This window comes from Artibeus jamaicensis, unplaced genomic scaffold, assembly GCF_021234435.1.
Source record: "Artibeus jamaicensis isolate MK-2021 breed Jamaican fruit bat unplaced genomic scaffold, CSHL_Jam_final scaffold_847, whole genome shotgun sequence".
Classification (NCBI taxonomy): Eukaryota; Metazoa; Chordata; class Mammalia; order Chiroptera; family Phyllostomidae; genus Artibeus; species Artibeus jamaicensis.
Genome location: NW_026522057.1, coordinates 22870651 through 22887542, shown reverse-complemented (window position 1 = coordinate 22887542; position 16892 = coordinate 22870651). Strand labels below are relative to the sequence as shown.

The 16892-nt window shown below is 54.2% G+C and overlaps 1 protein-coding gene across 1 annotated transcript; it reads right to left on the bottom strand.

Annotated features, from left to right (window-relative positions):
* Window positions 1-299: 299 nt before the first annotated feature.
* CASP9 (caspase 9) lies at window positions 300-15739 on the bottom strand. Its single transcript, XM_037146117.2, has 9 exons — window positions 15529-15739; window positions 12293-12689; window positions 10165-10199; window positions 9067-9243; window positions 8565-8654; window positions 7182-7329; window positions 3128-3307; window positions 2419-2528; window positions 300-1082 (listed from the first exon to the last, which is right to left on the bottom strand). The coding sequence occupies exons 1-9, from the start codon at window positions 15658-15660 to the stop codon at window positions 993-995; spliced, it is 1359 nt and encodes a 452-aa protein (XP_037002012.2). The 5' UTR covers window positions 15661-15739; the 3' UTR covers window positions 300-992.
* Window positions 15740-16892: the final 1153 nt, after the last annotated feature.

Sequence of the window (16892 nt, the reverse complement as noted above, 5' to 3'; positions counted from 1 at the left end):
GGCCTTCTCTGGGGAAGCCCACCGGGTCGCTGTCCTACAGCACGGCCACCACGAAGTGCAGGGTCCTTCTGCCAGGAAGGCACCTGCAGGCCCAGGCTGCACTCAGAAGACCAGGCCCCGAGCAGGTCTCTCCACTGGCTGATGAGCTCCCCTGGACAAGCCACCTGACCTCTCTGAGCATATGGTTCCCACCTCATTCACCTTCCGGGATGGGGATCAAATGAAATGTTTTTAAAAAAGCGAAAGTCTCCTTCAGAAGGAATGACAAAGAGTTAAAGCAACATGATGAGGGGAATAGGTAAGAGAGAGTCCATTTCACCTAAGATTTATTTTTTAAAAATCCTGTATACAGGAAAAATGAGTAATTTTTAAGATGTTATTTAAGATTCACAGATTAAAGCTGTTCAGGCCCCAGAAGTCCTAAACTTGCTGATCTGAGAGAGATACTGGTTGGTTTGTAGGTAAAAACTTCCCCCAGTTCAGTGGTTCTCAGATGGGGGGCCCCCGGGGGACACTTGGCAATGTCTGAAGACATTTTTGGTTGTCACCACTCAGGGAGATGCTAATGGCATCCCGTGGGTAGAGGCCAGGATGCTGCTGGACATCCCACATGCACAGGACACACCCCTACCCCCAGCAAAGGATTATGGGGCCTCAAATGTCAACAGTGCTGAGGTGGAGAAGCCCTGCTCTGGAGCAAATACCAGGACCACAGACACGGTCCCTGGCCAGGCAACCAGCCACTGGTGGAAAGCCACACTGTCCATGGCATTCTTCTCTGCTCTTCCTCCGTCGTCAGTCATTTGTCCCCAGTTTGGACGCTGCTGAGAGTGTCTGCCGCCAGTGGGGAGGAGCAGACCCTCCACGGGCTACAAAGTCCTTCCACCCGTGACAGCCGTGGGTGAAGAGAGCGCAGGTCTCAGCCGACACCGGGAGAGGGGGAAGGGAGGCCTGGGGGTAAAGGGCAAGGCAGGGTCGGGGCCATGGCTTCCTTAAGTTCGAAAGAAGAGTTTTTTCCGGAGGAAATTAATGCAACCAGGGATCTGTTTGTAGACCCCTTTCTCCGACACGGCATGAGCGACCTGTGAAAACACGACCACACGGAGTTCTGTGAGTTCTCTCCATCGGAGTAACAATCCCCTCGATGCCTGCAATCGGGGAGGAGTGGTGGGGAACGTCCCCTGAGTCAGCACTGCAGGCTCTAACCGCAGCCTCCCTGGGGGCCGGGGGGTTCAAAACTAAGCACTCAACCACAAGTTTAGAAAACTCAGAATCCAAAATTTCAAAATTCAAACATTCACCAAGTCCGGGCTTGGAGAAAAGCTGGGAGAAGCAGTGGGGCCCAGGAGCAGAGCTCGCTGCTCGGCCCGGGGACCCCCCGCCTGACCCCGCAGGACCCGGGGCTGCCTCTGCGGCTCACCTGCCCAGGCCTCGGCACCTGGGGGCCCTGCACTTGGCTTTCCTTCTCCACTCTGCTTGGCAAAGCACAGAGCCGGAGCCTCCTCAGGAGAAAGGAGTGGTCTCAGCCCCTTCTCATGGCACACAAATACCTGAGCAGGGCAGATGGGGCCCACGAGTGCTCTGTGACCCTCGGGGGAAGCAACTGCTCTGAGTTGCACTGGAGAGGCCGGGCCCTCTCGGCCGTCCTGCCACGTTCCCCCAGTGGGGGCCTCCCAAGAAGGGGACATCCTAAAGAGGACTCATGGCTCTTGAGGGTCAGGAGCAGTCCTGGCCAGTGTGGCTCGGTTGGAGCATCGTCCTGTAATCTGAAAGGCCACGGGTTCAATTCCTGGTTAAGACACATGCCTAGATTGCGGGTTCAATTACCAGTCGGCATGTGCCTAGGTTGTGGGTTCAGTTCCCCATCAGGGTTTATACAAGAAGCAACCGATCGATGTTTCTTTCACATTGATGCTTCTCTCTGTCTCTCCCTCCCTCCCTCCCTTCCCCTCTCTTTAAAATCAATAAGCATGTCCTCAGATGAGGATTAAAAAAAATCGAGAGAGAGAGAGAGAGAGAGAGAGAGGGAGTAGATGACCACGCAGTGGGGCAAAGGGTGCAGGGACATAGGGACAGCCCCACGACCTGCCTTCAGAAATGCTATGCTCTGTCCACCGAGCCAGCCAACCCTGGTGCTGAGGACTGGCTCTGTCAGTGGGAGGAGCGGAGCGAAGGGTGTCAGCCTGGGGACCTCAAAGAAGCCTAGGATGGCAGCCCTTGGAATAAGGGGCAAATGTCAGCGCAGGCAGTGACATCTTGCACTAGAGAAGCAAAAGCACTGACTCATGGCAAGCCAAGGTGCAGACATGGATGGGGTTTCTCCACCTTTTACCTTCAGTCTACCTGCTCCCCGCCCCGGCCCCACCTCCCTGCCCCTCCCAGCAGCCGCCCCTTTCCTTCCCAGAAGGCGGGGCTCACCCTGAGCAGGAGGCTCTGCAGGTCTTCAGAGTGAGCCCACTGCTCAAAAACGCCATCCAGGGTCTCCACGTACCAAGAGCCACTGTCGCGGTCCCTCCAGGAGACAAACCCTGCGAAAGGAGAAAGGCCGGGCTTGGCTGGGAGCCGCTGCCGCCCCACACAGGCCTCCCCCAGTCTCTGCCGCATTCACAACTCCAGCAGGAGCAGCAGTGACCTGCACCTATGCGGGCCACCCCGCCACGACCTCGTTTCATCCTCAGCACCACCTCATGACGTCCAGTTTTCCCACGAGGAAACCAAGCCTCAGAGAAGCCAAGGGACTCCCACCAGGGACAAGAAAGGAAGGATACTGACACCTGGCCCACCTGCTACGTGCCAGGTACCTTGCTAATTCCCATGGCAACAACTGAGGTATGTTATTATTCCCATTTTAAAGATAAGAAAACGGAGGCAAGGCCAAGAAGAGGGTGAGGCACACAAGCCCAAGCATGTATTTCTCCTTAAATTTAGTATCCTAGGCACCTCACCTGCCTTGCTCAGTGAGGCTCAGAGGGGCTCAGAGAGGTAAAGTAACTCACTCAGGGACACAGAGGTGGCAAGAGGCAGAATGAAGACTCATGCCCAGGTGTTTTCTTTCACAACACAACTGCTTCTAAGACAGATTGGGGCTGCGGAGGGTGTGGGGGTGGCCACTGGCTGATGCACTCACCTGGGAAGGTAGAGTAAGACACAAAGATGTCACTCGGCGTGGGCAAACTAGACACAGCATCTGGCTGGTCACAGGTGCCTGGCTTGTCCAGGAACGGGGCAGCGTCTGGCTCCGCGTTACCGCCAAGGGCCCTGTCCTCAGGGGCAGCGGAGACCACCTCAAACCCCCGGTCTCTCTGATCTGCAAGAAGCAAAAACAGACAGGACTCGTCACTGAACCCAGAGCGGAGCTCCCACTCCGTGCAGCCTGCCCCCGCCCCAGGCCACCCGACTCCCTCTGGAGCAGGTTCCGGTGCTGGGTGAACGGGCAGCAGGAAACCGAAACAGAAGCTTTACTTTTTTTCTACAACAAAAGTTTATTCATTAAGTAAACTTGGGGGGCAGAGGGTGAGAAGATGCAGAAATTTAAAACACAGCTACAAAAAGCCCCAAGGTGCACACCCACAAGAACTGAGAAGAGGTGTCCAGACAAAAGCTGGCAGCAGTCATTCACAACACGCAAAAGGCAGAGACAGCCCAAGCGCCCACCAACAGCTGAGCACACAAAACGGTGCTCCCGTCCCAAACTTAAAAACGCCCAACTGCGAAGACTTGTATTAAAAAAAAAAACACCATATAGCCCTGGCTGGTGCAGCTCAGTGGATTGGGCATGGGCTGTGGACCAAGGGGGTCGCTGGTTTGATTCCCAGTCAGAGCACATACCTGGGTTGTGCCCAGGTCCCCAGGGGGTGCCGCATGGGAGGCAGCCACACACTGATGTTTCTCTCCCTCTCTTTCTCCCTCCCTTACCCTCTCTCTAAAAATAAATAAAATCTTAAAAAAAAACATCATATAAAACTCATCTTTTTTTAAATTTTGGTAGGAAGTGTTGAGGTAACCGTCCACAATACACACAGCGCCCCCTTTAGGACGACTGAGGGGAGAACACTCTCCATCCCTGGCCCTGTCTGCAGCAGCAGCAGGGGGATTTAGGCTCTAGGCTCAGCCGCCTCCGCAGGACCTGAGGGTGCACATGTACATCCCAAACTCACCCCCTTGCGTTTCCTCTACTTGGTTCTATAGGAGCCACGGAGATGTTGGCAGCTTCTGACCCCATCATTTCCTAAGGAAACAATTCATGTGGAGGCAGAAGCCCTCTATTGAAAGCCCCTGGTGGCCATGAGTGCCAAAAACTGGGTCTCACCCGAAGGGCCAACGCCAGAGGGACGGTTTAGTGGGTGAGAGCACATCACTGAAACGGAGGATTAGAAGACCACCTGGACTAGAGACGATGAAGACCCTGAAGGCGTGGGGACGTGCTTAAGGGGTTATGTCAGATGAGAAAAGTGGACAGAGCCCGTGGGCCAAGGTCAGGCTCACAGGACTCTGGATGATTTTAACTTGTCATATTTTTCTATCTCTTCAGTCTTAAAATCCAAACTCCCCCAAAGTGGCAGACAGCCTGGAAAACAGAGGGGTCAAGGCGAGACGGGCCACGCACAGCTCTGTCATCAGAGTGGCCGCACTGTGAGAGGTCACTGGGACGAGTTCCAGAAGTTGAGCCCCCTGCAGGGGACCCCAGGCTCCTCCAGAAGCAACGCAGCAAAGAGCTTCAGGAACACGGGCAGCAGTGGAGGGTGCAGGGTTTCCTTGGGCAAGGGGTTCTGGGACCCAGCCTCTGATGCGGGGTGGGAGAATGGCACCTGCCGAGCAGGCCGGCTAGCCACAGTCTGTGTGGCAGGATCTACAGTGGGAAATAGCAGGAGGGAGGGAGGGCCCAGCTCACCCAGGGAAGGTGGGGTCCCGTCTGGAGGAGACAAAGATGAGACAGAGGCAGTTCTGACACCCCATGATAACAACTCTGACATTTGCTGACCTCTCACCCCCTCCCCCTAAAGCTCAGAAACTTGGTGATTTGTCTGCATCCCCACAGCCCATGGGCAGGGCCTTGTACCTTCCTGCCTCTCACCCCCTCCCCTGCTGTATGCCACAGAGGCCCCAAGCCTGCAAAGGCGGCTTCTAAGACCTGTGAAAGCTGGACTACAGTGACTCAGGTCACCGCTCCTGCTCATTGTCTTGGTTGAGATTCTGGAATCTGCCTTAGGCGTCTAGGAATGACTTCAGTGGGACAGCAGAGGGGACCTGAGATGTGAGCGTGGGAGGGCTGCTGGGTCCCCCTGGGCAGCCGGTGCAGGGGGGAGGAGGCACTTTGGTGGAATGACTTAAGACTGGCCTAAGGGGATGGGAGGGCAGAGAGACTGCCCCTGAAAAGCGGGGCAGACACAATGGGATCCGAGAGGGGACTATGAGGGGAAAAAGAGTGGGTCAGGCAGGGGACACCAGTCTGTGTCCATTCATGTGTCATCCTCAATCTGCAAACCCGATGTGAAGGCCTAGCTCCAAGGTTACGCACTTTATGCCCAGCTCCGTTCTTCAAGAGCCTCACTAATTCAAAACCCCCTGGGAAGCAGGACTGACTTCCCCACAAGCGTAAACACACAGCAGGAAGAGATGCCATTCCCTCTGTGCATAACCATTGGGCATATCCAGCTTCCTGCTGCCTCCCAGCATGAGATCTAAAATCCGGAAGGGGGGCACCCAAAATCAACATCTCGGCCCAACGGAGGCCACACGGCTTTGGCCAAGCGCATCACCAGCTGTCTGCTGCCTTCTATCATGACACTGACTGCCATTCACACCAAAGTGACCGTCCCCAAAGTGACGCATCTTTTCCACCCAGGTGCCCACACTGCCTCTTAATGCAGGGTGTTAGAGGATTTTAAAATTGTTTCAGATTGTAACAACAGTGAACGTAAGATTCAGATTGTAAAACAGCAACGTAAGAGTCACCAAAACCCAGGACAGACTTTCCGATGCAGATAAACAGGACACCCGCCAGACACTGACAGGTCTCCCACGTTTCTCTGTTTCTATTCTCAGCTGACAGGCTGCCCCCATGTGGCAACAGCGTTAACCACAAGGTCACACCTTGTGGTCACAGCCTGCTGGGCGCTAAGCAGGGACCAGAACCCCAAAGACAGCTGCCTTCCAGCGTTGGAATCCTGCTCTTCCCAGTGAGTTGTTTTGGTCAGATTTTTAATGGTGGGAGTCTACATTATTTCAAATTTTACTCACAGACATTTTTATATGGTTCAATTTCCAATTCAAATTCAAATAATACAATCCACATAAGATGCAACCAAACCGTGAGCTTTGTGCCGGACCAGGCCCAGCTGCAGGGCAGACCGGCCTGGCCCTGCCCTTGGGGAGCTGACCAGGGGCTGAGGCTGTCTCAACACCAGGAGACAGTGCTGTGACAGGAAGGAACAGGCGCCGCGGGAGCACGAGGGCCAGCGAGCCCTGACTGTTCAAGGAAGCCAGTGTTTGGGGAAGACTTTCCGGGGGCGGTGACAGTAAATGGTAACCAGGAGGGGTGGTTAAGAGTGGCCAGGAGACAAGGCAGAGGATGGCACGTGGAAAGGCCGAGGAGCAAGCCGGAGCCTGTGACGCCCTGGGAAGGTTGAGCCGAGCCGGGGCAGGTGCAGCCTGCCCGCCGTGGGGAAGCAACATGGCCGGGGGCCGGATGCCCAAGGGCCTCGAAGGCCACTAAGGAGTCCAGAGACACGGCAGAGTTGCTCCGTGCCACTGAGAAGGGACACTGGGGTGCACACAGGGCTGGGAGACGGGCTAACTGTGATGTTCACGGAAAGCTGGCCCTCCTTTCTCTGGGGGAGCGGAAAGGAGGTCTAGTTGACGGAGGTCAGGAAAGTGAAGTTTTTCTTTTCTCCTCCACTTGGTTTCTTTTTGTTAAGTCTCAAGAGTTGAAATCGCGAAAGTTGCGTGAGCCTCTGATTCCACTGCATTGTGAGACCAACACTCCCGCCTCTGAAGGATGGACAAAGCTGAGGCCACTCCAGCCAATGCCGGTGCCACCATTCAGACAGCGGCCACCATGTCTGGGGCCCCGTGACTGCCTGGGAGGCCCTGGGACACCTCGAGGGGCCCAGTGGGAAGGAAGGGGGGGCAGTGGCTCCTTCCCCACTAGGTTCTTGTGCAGGGACTGAGGCCTGGCTTACCTCCACCACAGGCCTGGATGAAAAAGAGCTTGGGCTTCCCTCTCAAGCTGGGGCAGCCGGCTCCATTGAAGATGTTCACGATTTTCTCGATGGACACAGGACTGCCATCTACACCATAAACGGCCCCAGGGAACTGGAGGTGGCTGGCCTAGAAGACCGAGAATCCTGGTCACGAAACCAAGAAGTCGGGTAGGAATCCAACAAACCACTCAGAGGCTCTGGGGGACAAGGGGGGAACTGGGGGGCAAGCAGTTAGAAGGTCACAGCCTGGGGCCCAAGGCTGCTTTAGACAGAGCAGGTTGGTTCTGGATGGGCCCTGGTCAGCTGCCGTTCCCAGGGTATAAACCCACGTGCCTATAGGGGCTGAGAGCCTAACTGGAAAGTGTCGACCAGCTCCTTCTAAATCTCTAAGTGTGGCCCCCAGGCCAGCAGCATTAGTATCACTGGGGACTTAAAAGACACCCAAATTCCTGGGCCCCACCCAGACCTTCTAAGTCAGAAACCCTGAGAGAGGAGAAGGGCGATGGGGTCCTTCAGGTGCCTCTGATGCAGCTGAACGTTGAGAACCGCCGCTCCGGAGCAATTCTTCCCAAACCTTATGTGCACGGGGACCAGCTAGAGTGCAGGTTCTGAATGAGGGCGGGGGCGGAGGGGGGAGGGGCCAGGAGTCCGCATGTCACCCGCTGCCAGGTGATGCTGCTCCAGGGGCCACTCCATGAAGGAAACCACCCAAGGGCAGCCCCTGCCCAGCTACTGGCCACACAGCGTGCTTTGGAAGGAGGCTGGCCCGGTAAGGCTAGACCTTTGTGGTTTTTCAAGAAATGCTAGAAATCCTATTTGGGTGTGAAAGCTACCAGATTTGAAAACACTATAGTTCCCCCCCTCCAGGGAACTACAGACCCCCAGCTTGTAACCTCTGACCTTCCCAACCCTCAACTTAAAAGATAAGGAAACTGGGGCTCAGGAAGGGGTACAGCCTTGGGCACAATGACGTAGCACATTACTGGCCAAGCCCAGAGTCCAGTGTCCTAGACTCCCAGCCAGCAGCAAAGGGCCCAGAACCGTGCCCAGCAGGACCGGGGCGGCAGAAGCTGGGAGCTCTTACCCGCTGCGCCGGCTCTGAACAAAATCCAGGGGAGGTGCTTTGTGAGCGGAGCCTGCCTCCTCCCTGCCTCTCCCAGGTGCCTTCCCCCAGGGACACCACCCCACCCAAGTGGAGAATCCAACTCCTCAGAGGGCCGGATGGCTCCCAAGAAAACAGTGGGGGGTGGACAGGGCCCCCTGGCTCTTCCCACAAAGCTATGGGTGTCCTGGGCACAGGAGGGAACAGGGTTGTCAGACAGCCTTTCCCAGGTGCCTGCTCGGGGAACTGAGGCCTCCCACCTGACAGCCATGAGAGAGGATGACCACCACGCAGCAGTCCAGGGCACCGTGGTCCCGCCGTGACAGCGCCACCAAAGCCTGGACCATTTGCTGCAAAGAGAAGGGTGCAGTGAGCCAGAATAGACGGATCAGGTCCCCATCCTGGGCCTACCTGTGCACCGGGGTGGAGCAGCGCCCCTGCTCCCAGTGCCAGTATTGAAGTAGTGACGGTCACAACAGCCACAATTCTCGGGGAAAAGCTGCTGTGCTCGGGCACTGAACCCTCACAGCGACCCTGGGAGTGAGTCCTGTCCTTGCTGTCCAGACAATGAAACGGAGGCTCAGGGGTCACCCCGCAGGTACCAGGGGAGCCAGACCTCCACCCAGGGCTCCCTGAGTCTGAAGCTTAAACTCGTAACTACGGAGAAACACCACCTCTCATGGTCCCACAGACCCACGGGCTAGTCCTGGGGAGTCAGCTGCTTTCAGGGTCCCTGTCTCTCTGCTCAGACAGTGACCGTACCTTGGCAGTCAGGTCACACTTCACCTCCACCTCGAAGTGCAGCAAGTGGAAGCGTCTCCGCAACTTCTTGCAGTCAACATTGGAGCCGGAGCGGGTGCTGAGCCCCGACTTCAGGGAGAAGTTCACGTTGTTGAGGATGAGGCAGTGGCCACAGGGGTCTGCATCCAGGACGTAGGCCTGCCCAAGCACAGGGACCAAGGTGAAGTGCAGGCCACCCCCTGGCTTTCCCTCGCATGGCTGACAGTCTGGAGCGACGACACAGAAATGGGGTCTGCCCTCCCTCTGAAGGAAGGGCGGAGTCCACACCCAGGGCTGCAGGGCACAGGCCAGCAGCCTGCAGCCAGACTGCCGTGAGCACCGGCTGTGTGACGCGCAGAGGGTCAAGCTCGGGAAGGCAGACCAGCTCCCACCCAGCACCCAGGGGTGGGAGCTGCTGGCTTAGAGATCCAACACCCACTAACGTTCACCCCTAAAGGACCTTAGCGGCCGCCCAGTCCAGGGGAGCTCCTGAGAATCGTGTGGGCGACTCTGGGCAGACCCATGCCCAGGCCCACCCTCGGAGCACTGACACCACGTCCCCCCCAGGCTCAACGTGTCCCTTGTAATCGTCCCTGGCAGCAGCCTGTTCTTTTTGTTTATGATGTATTTACACTATTTATACTGAAGATGTGTATGTTCCTTTCTAGAACTAGCCTCGATGGCTTCACAAAGGCGAGAAACTTAAGTGGGCTGTCCCCAGGTGTCCCAGCACAGAGGCCGGGGCTGGCACACAGGAGACACACAGCCAATGCTGTGAATGAGAGCCAGTGACTCAGACTGGGACCAGGGGGCGGTGAGGCCACAGCCGATTCTGATGCCCACGCCTCATTAGGTGTCACCCCTGACTTCACAGGGTAGGAGAGAGCAGGGCTGGACAATCTGCTCCAGAAGGAGCTGTGCCCGAGTCAGGGAGCCAGAGGGGGCCCGGGACCAGGAGCCTCTCTCCAGCTGTGCTGGCTTCCCTGGCTTCCCGACATGGCTGCAGGAGAGGCCTGGGGAATGAGGAGCAGAAGATACCCAAAGCCAACGCAACGGGCCCCAAATCCTACAAAGGCTCACCAAATCAGCGTTTCCCCTTGATCTCTCCTGGGCACCTGGGGGTAGGGAGAGAGACAAAGAGGGAAAACGTGAATGGCAGAGTCCAACAGCAGAGGGGCAAGGGACCCCGTGAGGACAGCTCCCACAGACACGTAGGAGTGGAAACCTGGTGGCCCTCACACACCGCTGGTGGGAGAGAGTCACGCAGCACAGCCACCTTGGAGAACTATTGAGAAGCTTCTAATAATTAAATGCCCACCTGCCCTCCAATCAGCAACTCCATTCCAAGGTGGACGAACACCCAAGGGAAATGAATGCAATGGACACACAAAGACTTGGCCACCAGTGTCACTGAAGAGCCACCCATAACGCCTAAAACCAGAAACGATGCAAACGCCCATCAACAGGTCGACAGATGAATGAACCGTGATGCCGCCGGACAAAGGAGCACCACACAGCCTGCACGGGAACGAGCTGCCGACACACGCAACATCATGGATGATCTCGAAAACAGTATGCCGAGTTAAAAAAGCCGTCCAGTACCTATGGCGGGATTCCGTGTATGCACCATTCTAGAACAGAAGAGCGTAACGGAAGCTCCGGGAGAGTAGATGCCCTCACTCTGTGGACCCCAGAGACCCAGCACACAGTAGGTCCTCAGCAAGTATTTGTAGAATGAATAAATGAGTAAAACGGTCATTTATTCCTTCAATGTCAAGAGTTTTCATTTCCGTTAGCTAAAAGTCGACGAGCCACCAATCTATGAGGTTGGGGACAATTTTTCTTTTTAAGCGAAGAGAGCACAGTGGCTACCTCCGAGACACACTGGGGCCTAAACTCATGACCCCATGATGGTGACACTCATTGCTGACAGCACACCTGGACCTCTTGTTGGGAACTATTGTCTCACCAACTTAAAAGTCATGCCAGAAAAGCATCCCCATCCCACGTTTTTTAAAAAATGGTTTTCCCAGCCCTGGCTGGTGTAGCTCAGTGGATTGAGCGCGGGCCTGCGAACCAGAGTATCGCGGTTCAATTCCCAGTTAGGGCACATGCCTGGGTTGCAGGCCGGTTCCCAGCAGGGGACCCATGAGAGAGGCAACCATACATTGATATTTCTCTCCCTCTCTCCTTCCCTTCCCCTCTAAAGATAAATAAATAAAATCCTTAAAAAAAAAAAAAAAAGGTTTTCCCTAGCCTGAAGGCTTGTGTTGGTCCACAGACTTAATTCTGAAACTACTGCTCACTTCCAAAATTCCACTGCACCCCCAAAAGAGAACTACTACCCACCACTGAGGCATTTATTCCTTTATCAAATTTGCAACGACCCCCAAAGTGAGAGGGCAGCGTTATCCAAATGCAGAATAAGAATTTCCTACCACCCTCCCCCGCAAAGAACACCAAGATTGACATTCACCCACAGACAAGGGTGCCTTAGCGGAAGTTCAGAGTCCGCTGGAGAAGTTCCAGCAAGCTGCTAATGCAAAAAAAAAAAAAAAAATTCCAAGGTGGGATTCATTAAAGAAGCCAGCTGGTAAAGACTGGAGGAAGCCGTATTTCTTCAAACACAAAGACAGCAACACAAGACTTCAAGGAACATGAAAAATCAGGAAAACGTGACACCACTAAAGGAGCAAAGTAATTTTTCACTAACCGACCCCAGAGAAATGAAACTCTGAGATTTGCCCAGTGAAGAATTCATAATCGTTGTTTAAAGGAAGCTCAGTTAGCTACAAGGAAACACAGAAAGACAATTCAACAAAATCAGAAAAACGACACATAAACAAGATGAGAAGTTTAACAGCTAGAAATCATAAAAGAGAAAACAAACAAAATCTGGAACTGAAGAAAACAATGAATGAAATGAAAAAAAAAAAGCAACAGACAACGTCAACATCAGACTTGACCAAACAGAAGAAAGTATCTCTGAGGCAGAAGAGAAGCCATTTGAAATTATCCATTCAGAAAAGAATACATGCTTTTCAGAGGAGGGGCTGCCAAAATTAAATCTTCTGAAGGGCTACCAGAAGCCCACCCATACGCCACATGAGCTCTCAGAAAGACAACACCAAAAGCAGATTCTGAGTTTCAGCCGGCCAGGCTGTACCGATAGGCACACCCACCCCCCAGACACTCCCTCAGTACTCACGGCCGTCACCGAACCCTCCAGAAGGAACATCCACTGGCCTGGGCACGTCTGGTCTGAGCACCTCTGGTCTGAGCTTGGTGGGACAGAGCTCTCCCGGCCCCAGCACTACCGGAGTGAGTTTGCCTGGGGTCGGCTTCAGGGGGTCCTGCTTCACCACTCTCAGCTCCTCTGGTCTGAGGCCCACCGGTCCGACCACCGCAGGCAAGAGGTCCCGGGGTCTGACAGCCTCGGGATCCCGCTCTGCTGCTTGGCTACTTGTTTGCAGCAAGGAAGCCAGGCCGTGCTGGCCTGTGTCCTCTAAGCAGGAGATGAACAAAGGAAGGGCCTGACTCCCTCGAGTCTCCAGATCTGTGATCAGCTGCCTGGCCTGATCGCGCCGAGACCCGGAGCCTGCCCTCTGTTTAGAAAGAAGGACATGACACCGTTACTTACACACTTTCCTGTGACTCTCATCTTGTCCCCTATGTCCCCGATAGTATAAATCTAAACAATCAGCAAGTGAGCGAAAATTGGTCCTGCCTTTACTTATCTATCCATTCAGTATTTTGGAAGCGTCTACTATGTGCAAAAGTGCTAAACATACAGCAGCAAACAATCTCAGTCCTTAAGCAGCAAACATCACGTGGGGAGTGGAAGCAGACAAATCACCAATGACACGGCAAGGACAGATGTGCCACAGGAAAAGAACACGGGACCAGGGGCACACAACTCTGTCCTGGGCAGTAAAGGAGGCTTCCAGCAGGGTCTTAGCTGAGGCACGAGGGAAGATTAAGACGTGAACAGCAAAACGTGAAGATGAACGCAGAGGCTGCAGTGATGTGGCCACAGGCCAAGGAGTGCTGGCAGCCTCTAGAAGCTGCAACAGGTAAGGAATGGATTCTCCCCTGAGCCTCCAGAAGGAAGTAGCCCTGCTGACACCATGATTTTAACCCCTTAGGACTCACTTTCAACTTGTGACCTCCAGAAATGTAAGAGAATAAAGGTGTGTTGTATTTTAAAAAAGAAGAAGTGAACAGTGAATTTAGAGAAATGGGAAATGTGAGTCGGGGTGGGAAATAGTAGCGAGGAGAGAGGCATTCGTGTGGTCATGCCAAGAAAGCTGTGAGAGGCCACTGAAGTTTGAAGAAGAGGGTGGCACAGTCAGATCTGCCATTTAGAAAAATCATCCTGGGGGGTGGGCAGACCACGAAGGGAGTGGGCCACAGCCAGGTCAGTTGGTGGCAAAGACAGTGCAGCTGGAAGACAGAGGAGTCAGCGGGCAGACCAGAGAAATAAGGAGAATCAGCAGAACCTGGCCATTGATTGGGTGGACTGTGCAGATGGAGAAATGGTCAAGGTTGGCAGGTGTGGGGACAGTGAGGCCAGGCACTGGGATAAGGAGCTTGGTGGGAGCGAGAAGAAGATACTGGTCATCTGCTTGCTGGTTGTCCTTCGAGACCCAGCACTATGAAAGTTCCTCAGGGTGGAATAAGATGCCACCCTGTCCTCAAATGTTCTACAGCAGCCCCATCCAAGAGAACTTTCCAAGACAATGGAAATGTCCTTTATGTGACCTGTCCAATATGGCCACTATCAGCCACTCGCGGCTACTGTGCACTTGGGTCCTACGACTAGAAAACTGAATTTTTTATTTTGCTTAATTTTAATTGCTTCGGATTTACAGTTACATAGGGACATGTGGCTAATGGCTGCTATACTGAACAGCAGAGACACGGTGTCACAGTAAAGATAATTTTTAGTAACAAAATTTGCTTACTTCTGCAAGTAGAGGGTGATACTGTAATTTCCCTCAAGACTTACTGAACACTCACAATAAGATAGGCACTTGTTAAGTGCATCTTTCCCTTAGGCCCCCTCAACAACCTTAAATTACAATTACCCCCACTTTACAGAAGAGGGAAAGTAAGTCACCAAAAGGTGCTGCAACTTGCTAACATATCACAAAGCCAGGATGAGGGCCCACACCCACGTGGCCCCAGCCAGCCCAGGTGCAGGGAAATGGCACCCACTGTTCACGCTGCATTCTTTAAAAAGTCTGAGCTTGTGCGAACACTTAAAATCAGGTAATTAGACATCAAAACCAAGATTCCCAGATTCTCTTTAACAACATGAAATATCTGGCAGTACCAGACCAGCATTCTGGCTCTACCACACCCAGCCGGAGGGCAGGACAGAGGCTGCCCACTGTAGTGCCCACGCACGGGGCCTCCACGGGCATTCCAGTTGGTGACCCCTGTGAATGCACCTAAAAGCAAGGATGTGGCCTCAAACCATCTCCATTCCTCAGTACGGGCCACACAGCAGGTGCTCCTAAGACTTCTTTTAACTGTTATTCATTGGTAATTTTCCAAATGACACTCGTTCTATTAAAGACTTCCCGCTGGGTCAGGCCCAGCTTCTGGGTGAGGCAGAAACTGGACACTCGGCCTGCAAGCCACCCAACAGGGCGCTGGCCAGGGGCCTCCGAGAAGCCATGCACGCCCACTGCACATCCCTCCTGTACCCATCTTACCTCACAGGCCTGTGGCAAGGGTCAAATAAGACCAAGACACGAAAGTGCTTTTAAAGAGAATTGCGAATGTTTAACTCTGTTCTTCCCTCCATTACCTGCATAAGGCAGTTCATCTCCAAAAACCCTTACACAACATAAGCGTAATACATGAGGGGCTGGCCAAGGAGCAGGGCACAGCCAACTACCACTCAGGAGCCCTTACTCTGAGTCTGACACTACTGTTTCGTATCCTGTATCTCAGCCCTGAGGACAATATGACTGTTGCCCCCATTTCACAGCCCAGGAAACTGGCTCAAAGAGGGTGTGGATTGCCCAAGGACAGGGTGCCAGGCAGTCTGCCACCCAAGTGGGTGCTGTGGACCTTCATGCTAGAGGGGCTAAAAGCAAACATACCTCGTTGCTGGCAAAGGCACAGAGCTGCAGCAGCTCACAGGGCCCGCTGATGGTGCAAGGTGCCGAATCGCTTTGCAAGCCTCTGTCTGGGACTGCTTGGTTTGGCTGGGCAATTTAAGGGGCTCGCCACCGTGAGGAAAAACCGGGTTCCCACAACAATGGTTCCCTAAAGGTGGGGGGTACTAGTTGGCACAGACTGGGGAGCTCGGTCATTAAGTTACTTTGTGGCTCCAGTAACCCTCTCCGCGCGGCCTCGCTGTCCCCAACTGTGAGAGAAGTCTGCGCACGAGAAGAGAAGCGGGGCGTAGGCTGGGAGGGGGCGGGGGCGCACCTGGATGTCCTCGATCATGTCTGGCGTAAAGAGCTCGCGGTTCAGCAGAGCGTCCCAGAGATCGGCCACCTGCAGCTTGCCAACGAGCTGCACCCGGCATCGCCGAAGGAGCTGTCGGTCAGCCTCGTCCATGTCCGGTAGATAGTGGGAACCCGAGCCGCCCCCGTCCACTTCCGGGCCTCGGCCAAAGCACCCCGCCAGCTCCCCAGGACCCGCCCTCGGGCGGGCCACAGCGTCCCACCCCGCCCACTATCTCCGTCGCCCCCAGGGTCCCGCCCCTAGGCCAGGCCACCTCCAGCTCATTGGGCTCAGCTACTGCGCGGTGTCCAGCCCCCAGGGCACACGCGTGCGTCAACGCCCCGCCCCAGTCACGCCCCGCCCCAAACACACCCCCGCGATCTTGCCGCTTTCCCCCGCCCAAAATTCAAGACCAAAGACCACTGGCTTTTACGGAGACCAGAGGAGGAGTCACACTGCCAGTAAGAGCCAACCAAGCCTTGAGCCACAGTCTGTCCCGCCCCATTCGCCTTGTAGCTCTCCTTGAGCCCCCTCTCCTGCCGTCATTAGAACCGTAAATCTGCCGTCCCCCGTGCCCTTCGTTCACTGTTCCAAACTTGGTCTCATCCAACCAATTCCACCTTACAAGGTATTTCATGACCCTTTCCCCTCCCTCCCACCCTAGCACCTCCCACCACAAAGGAAACGGCCGAAATCTAGTCTTGTGATCTCCCAGTTCGTACGGCTCATTTCCAGATCTGAAAAGTAACTGCTCCCATTTTCTGATCATTTACTAGGTCCTAGACATTATGCTAGCCATTTTACGTTCCATTACTTCGTTTATCCCTGAATACATTACTTCCAAAAAAGTACTTTCCCCTACTTTACATAGGCGGACGCTGGGTCTCAAGGAAGTGAAGTCACCGGTCACGGTCACAGAGGTAGTAAGTGGCAAGCGGACAAAATTTAAACTTGAACCTGACTCGAAGTCCTCACGCTTAACCGGGAGTCCATCTTAGAATGCATATTCTTGAGCAGCAAAATCTCAGCCCCATTCATCATTTATTCCACAGATATTTATTGCGATCCTGTTTGTGCCAAGGTCTGTGCTGGCTGGCATCGAGAATACAGAGTTGGACCAAAAAAAAAAAAAAGATAAAAGCCCTGCCAGTAGGAGCTTACTGGGGGAAGAGAAGGGGAAAAAAAAAGATGTAGTATGTTAGATAATGATAAATGCAAAGGAGAGACATGAAATCTCTGTGTGTCTCTAAAGAATCTGTTTCATTGGCCCAGCGAGAGTCGCTCCTTTTCCTGTGCTTCTCCCTCCCCCACCCCAACAACCACCACCAAATACACATCCCTTTCCG

Excerpts from the sequence above, each read along its gene's own strand:
- CASP9 (XM_037146117.2), bottom strand. The coding sequence starts at position 15,660 with ATGGACGAGGCTGACCGACAGCTCCTTCGGCGATGCCGGGTGCAGCTC. Across the intron at positions 12,690-15,528 it reads ACATGATCGAGGACATCCAG|AGGGCAGGCTCCGGGTCTCG; the intron begins GTGCGCCCCCGC and ends CTTTCTAAACAG. Across the intron at positions 9,244-10,164 it reads CAAGGGGAAACGCTGATTTG|GCCTACGTCCTGGATGCAGA; the intron begins GTGAGCCTTTGT and ends GTGCTTGGGCAG.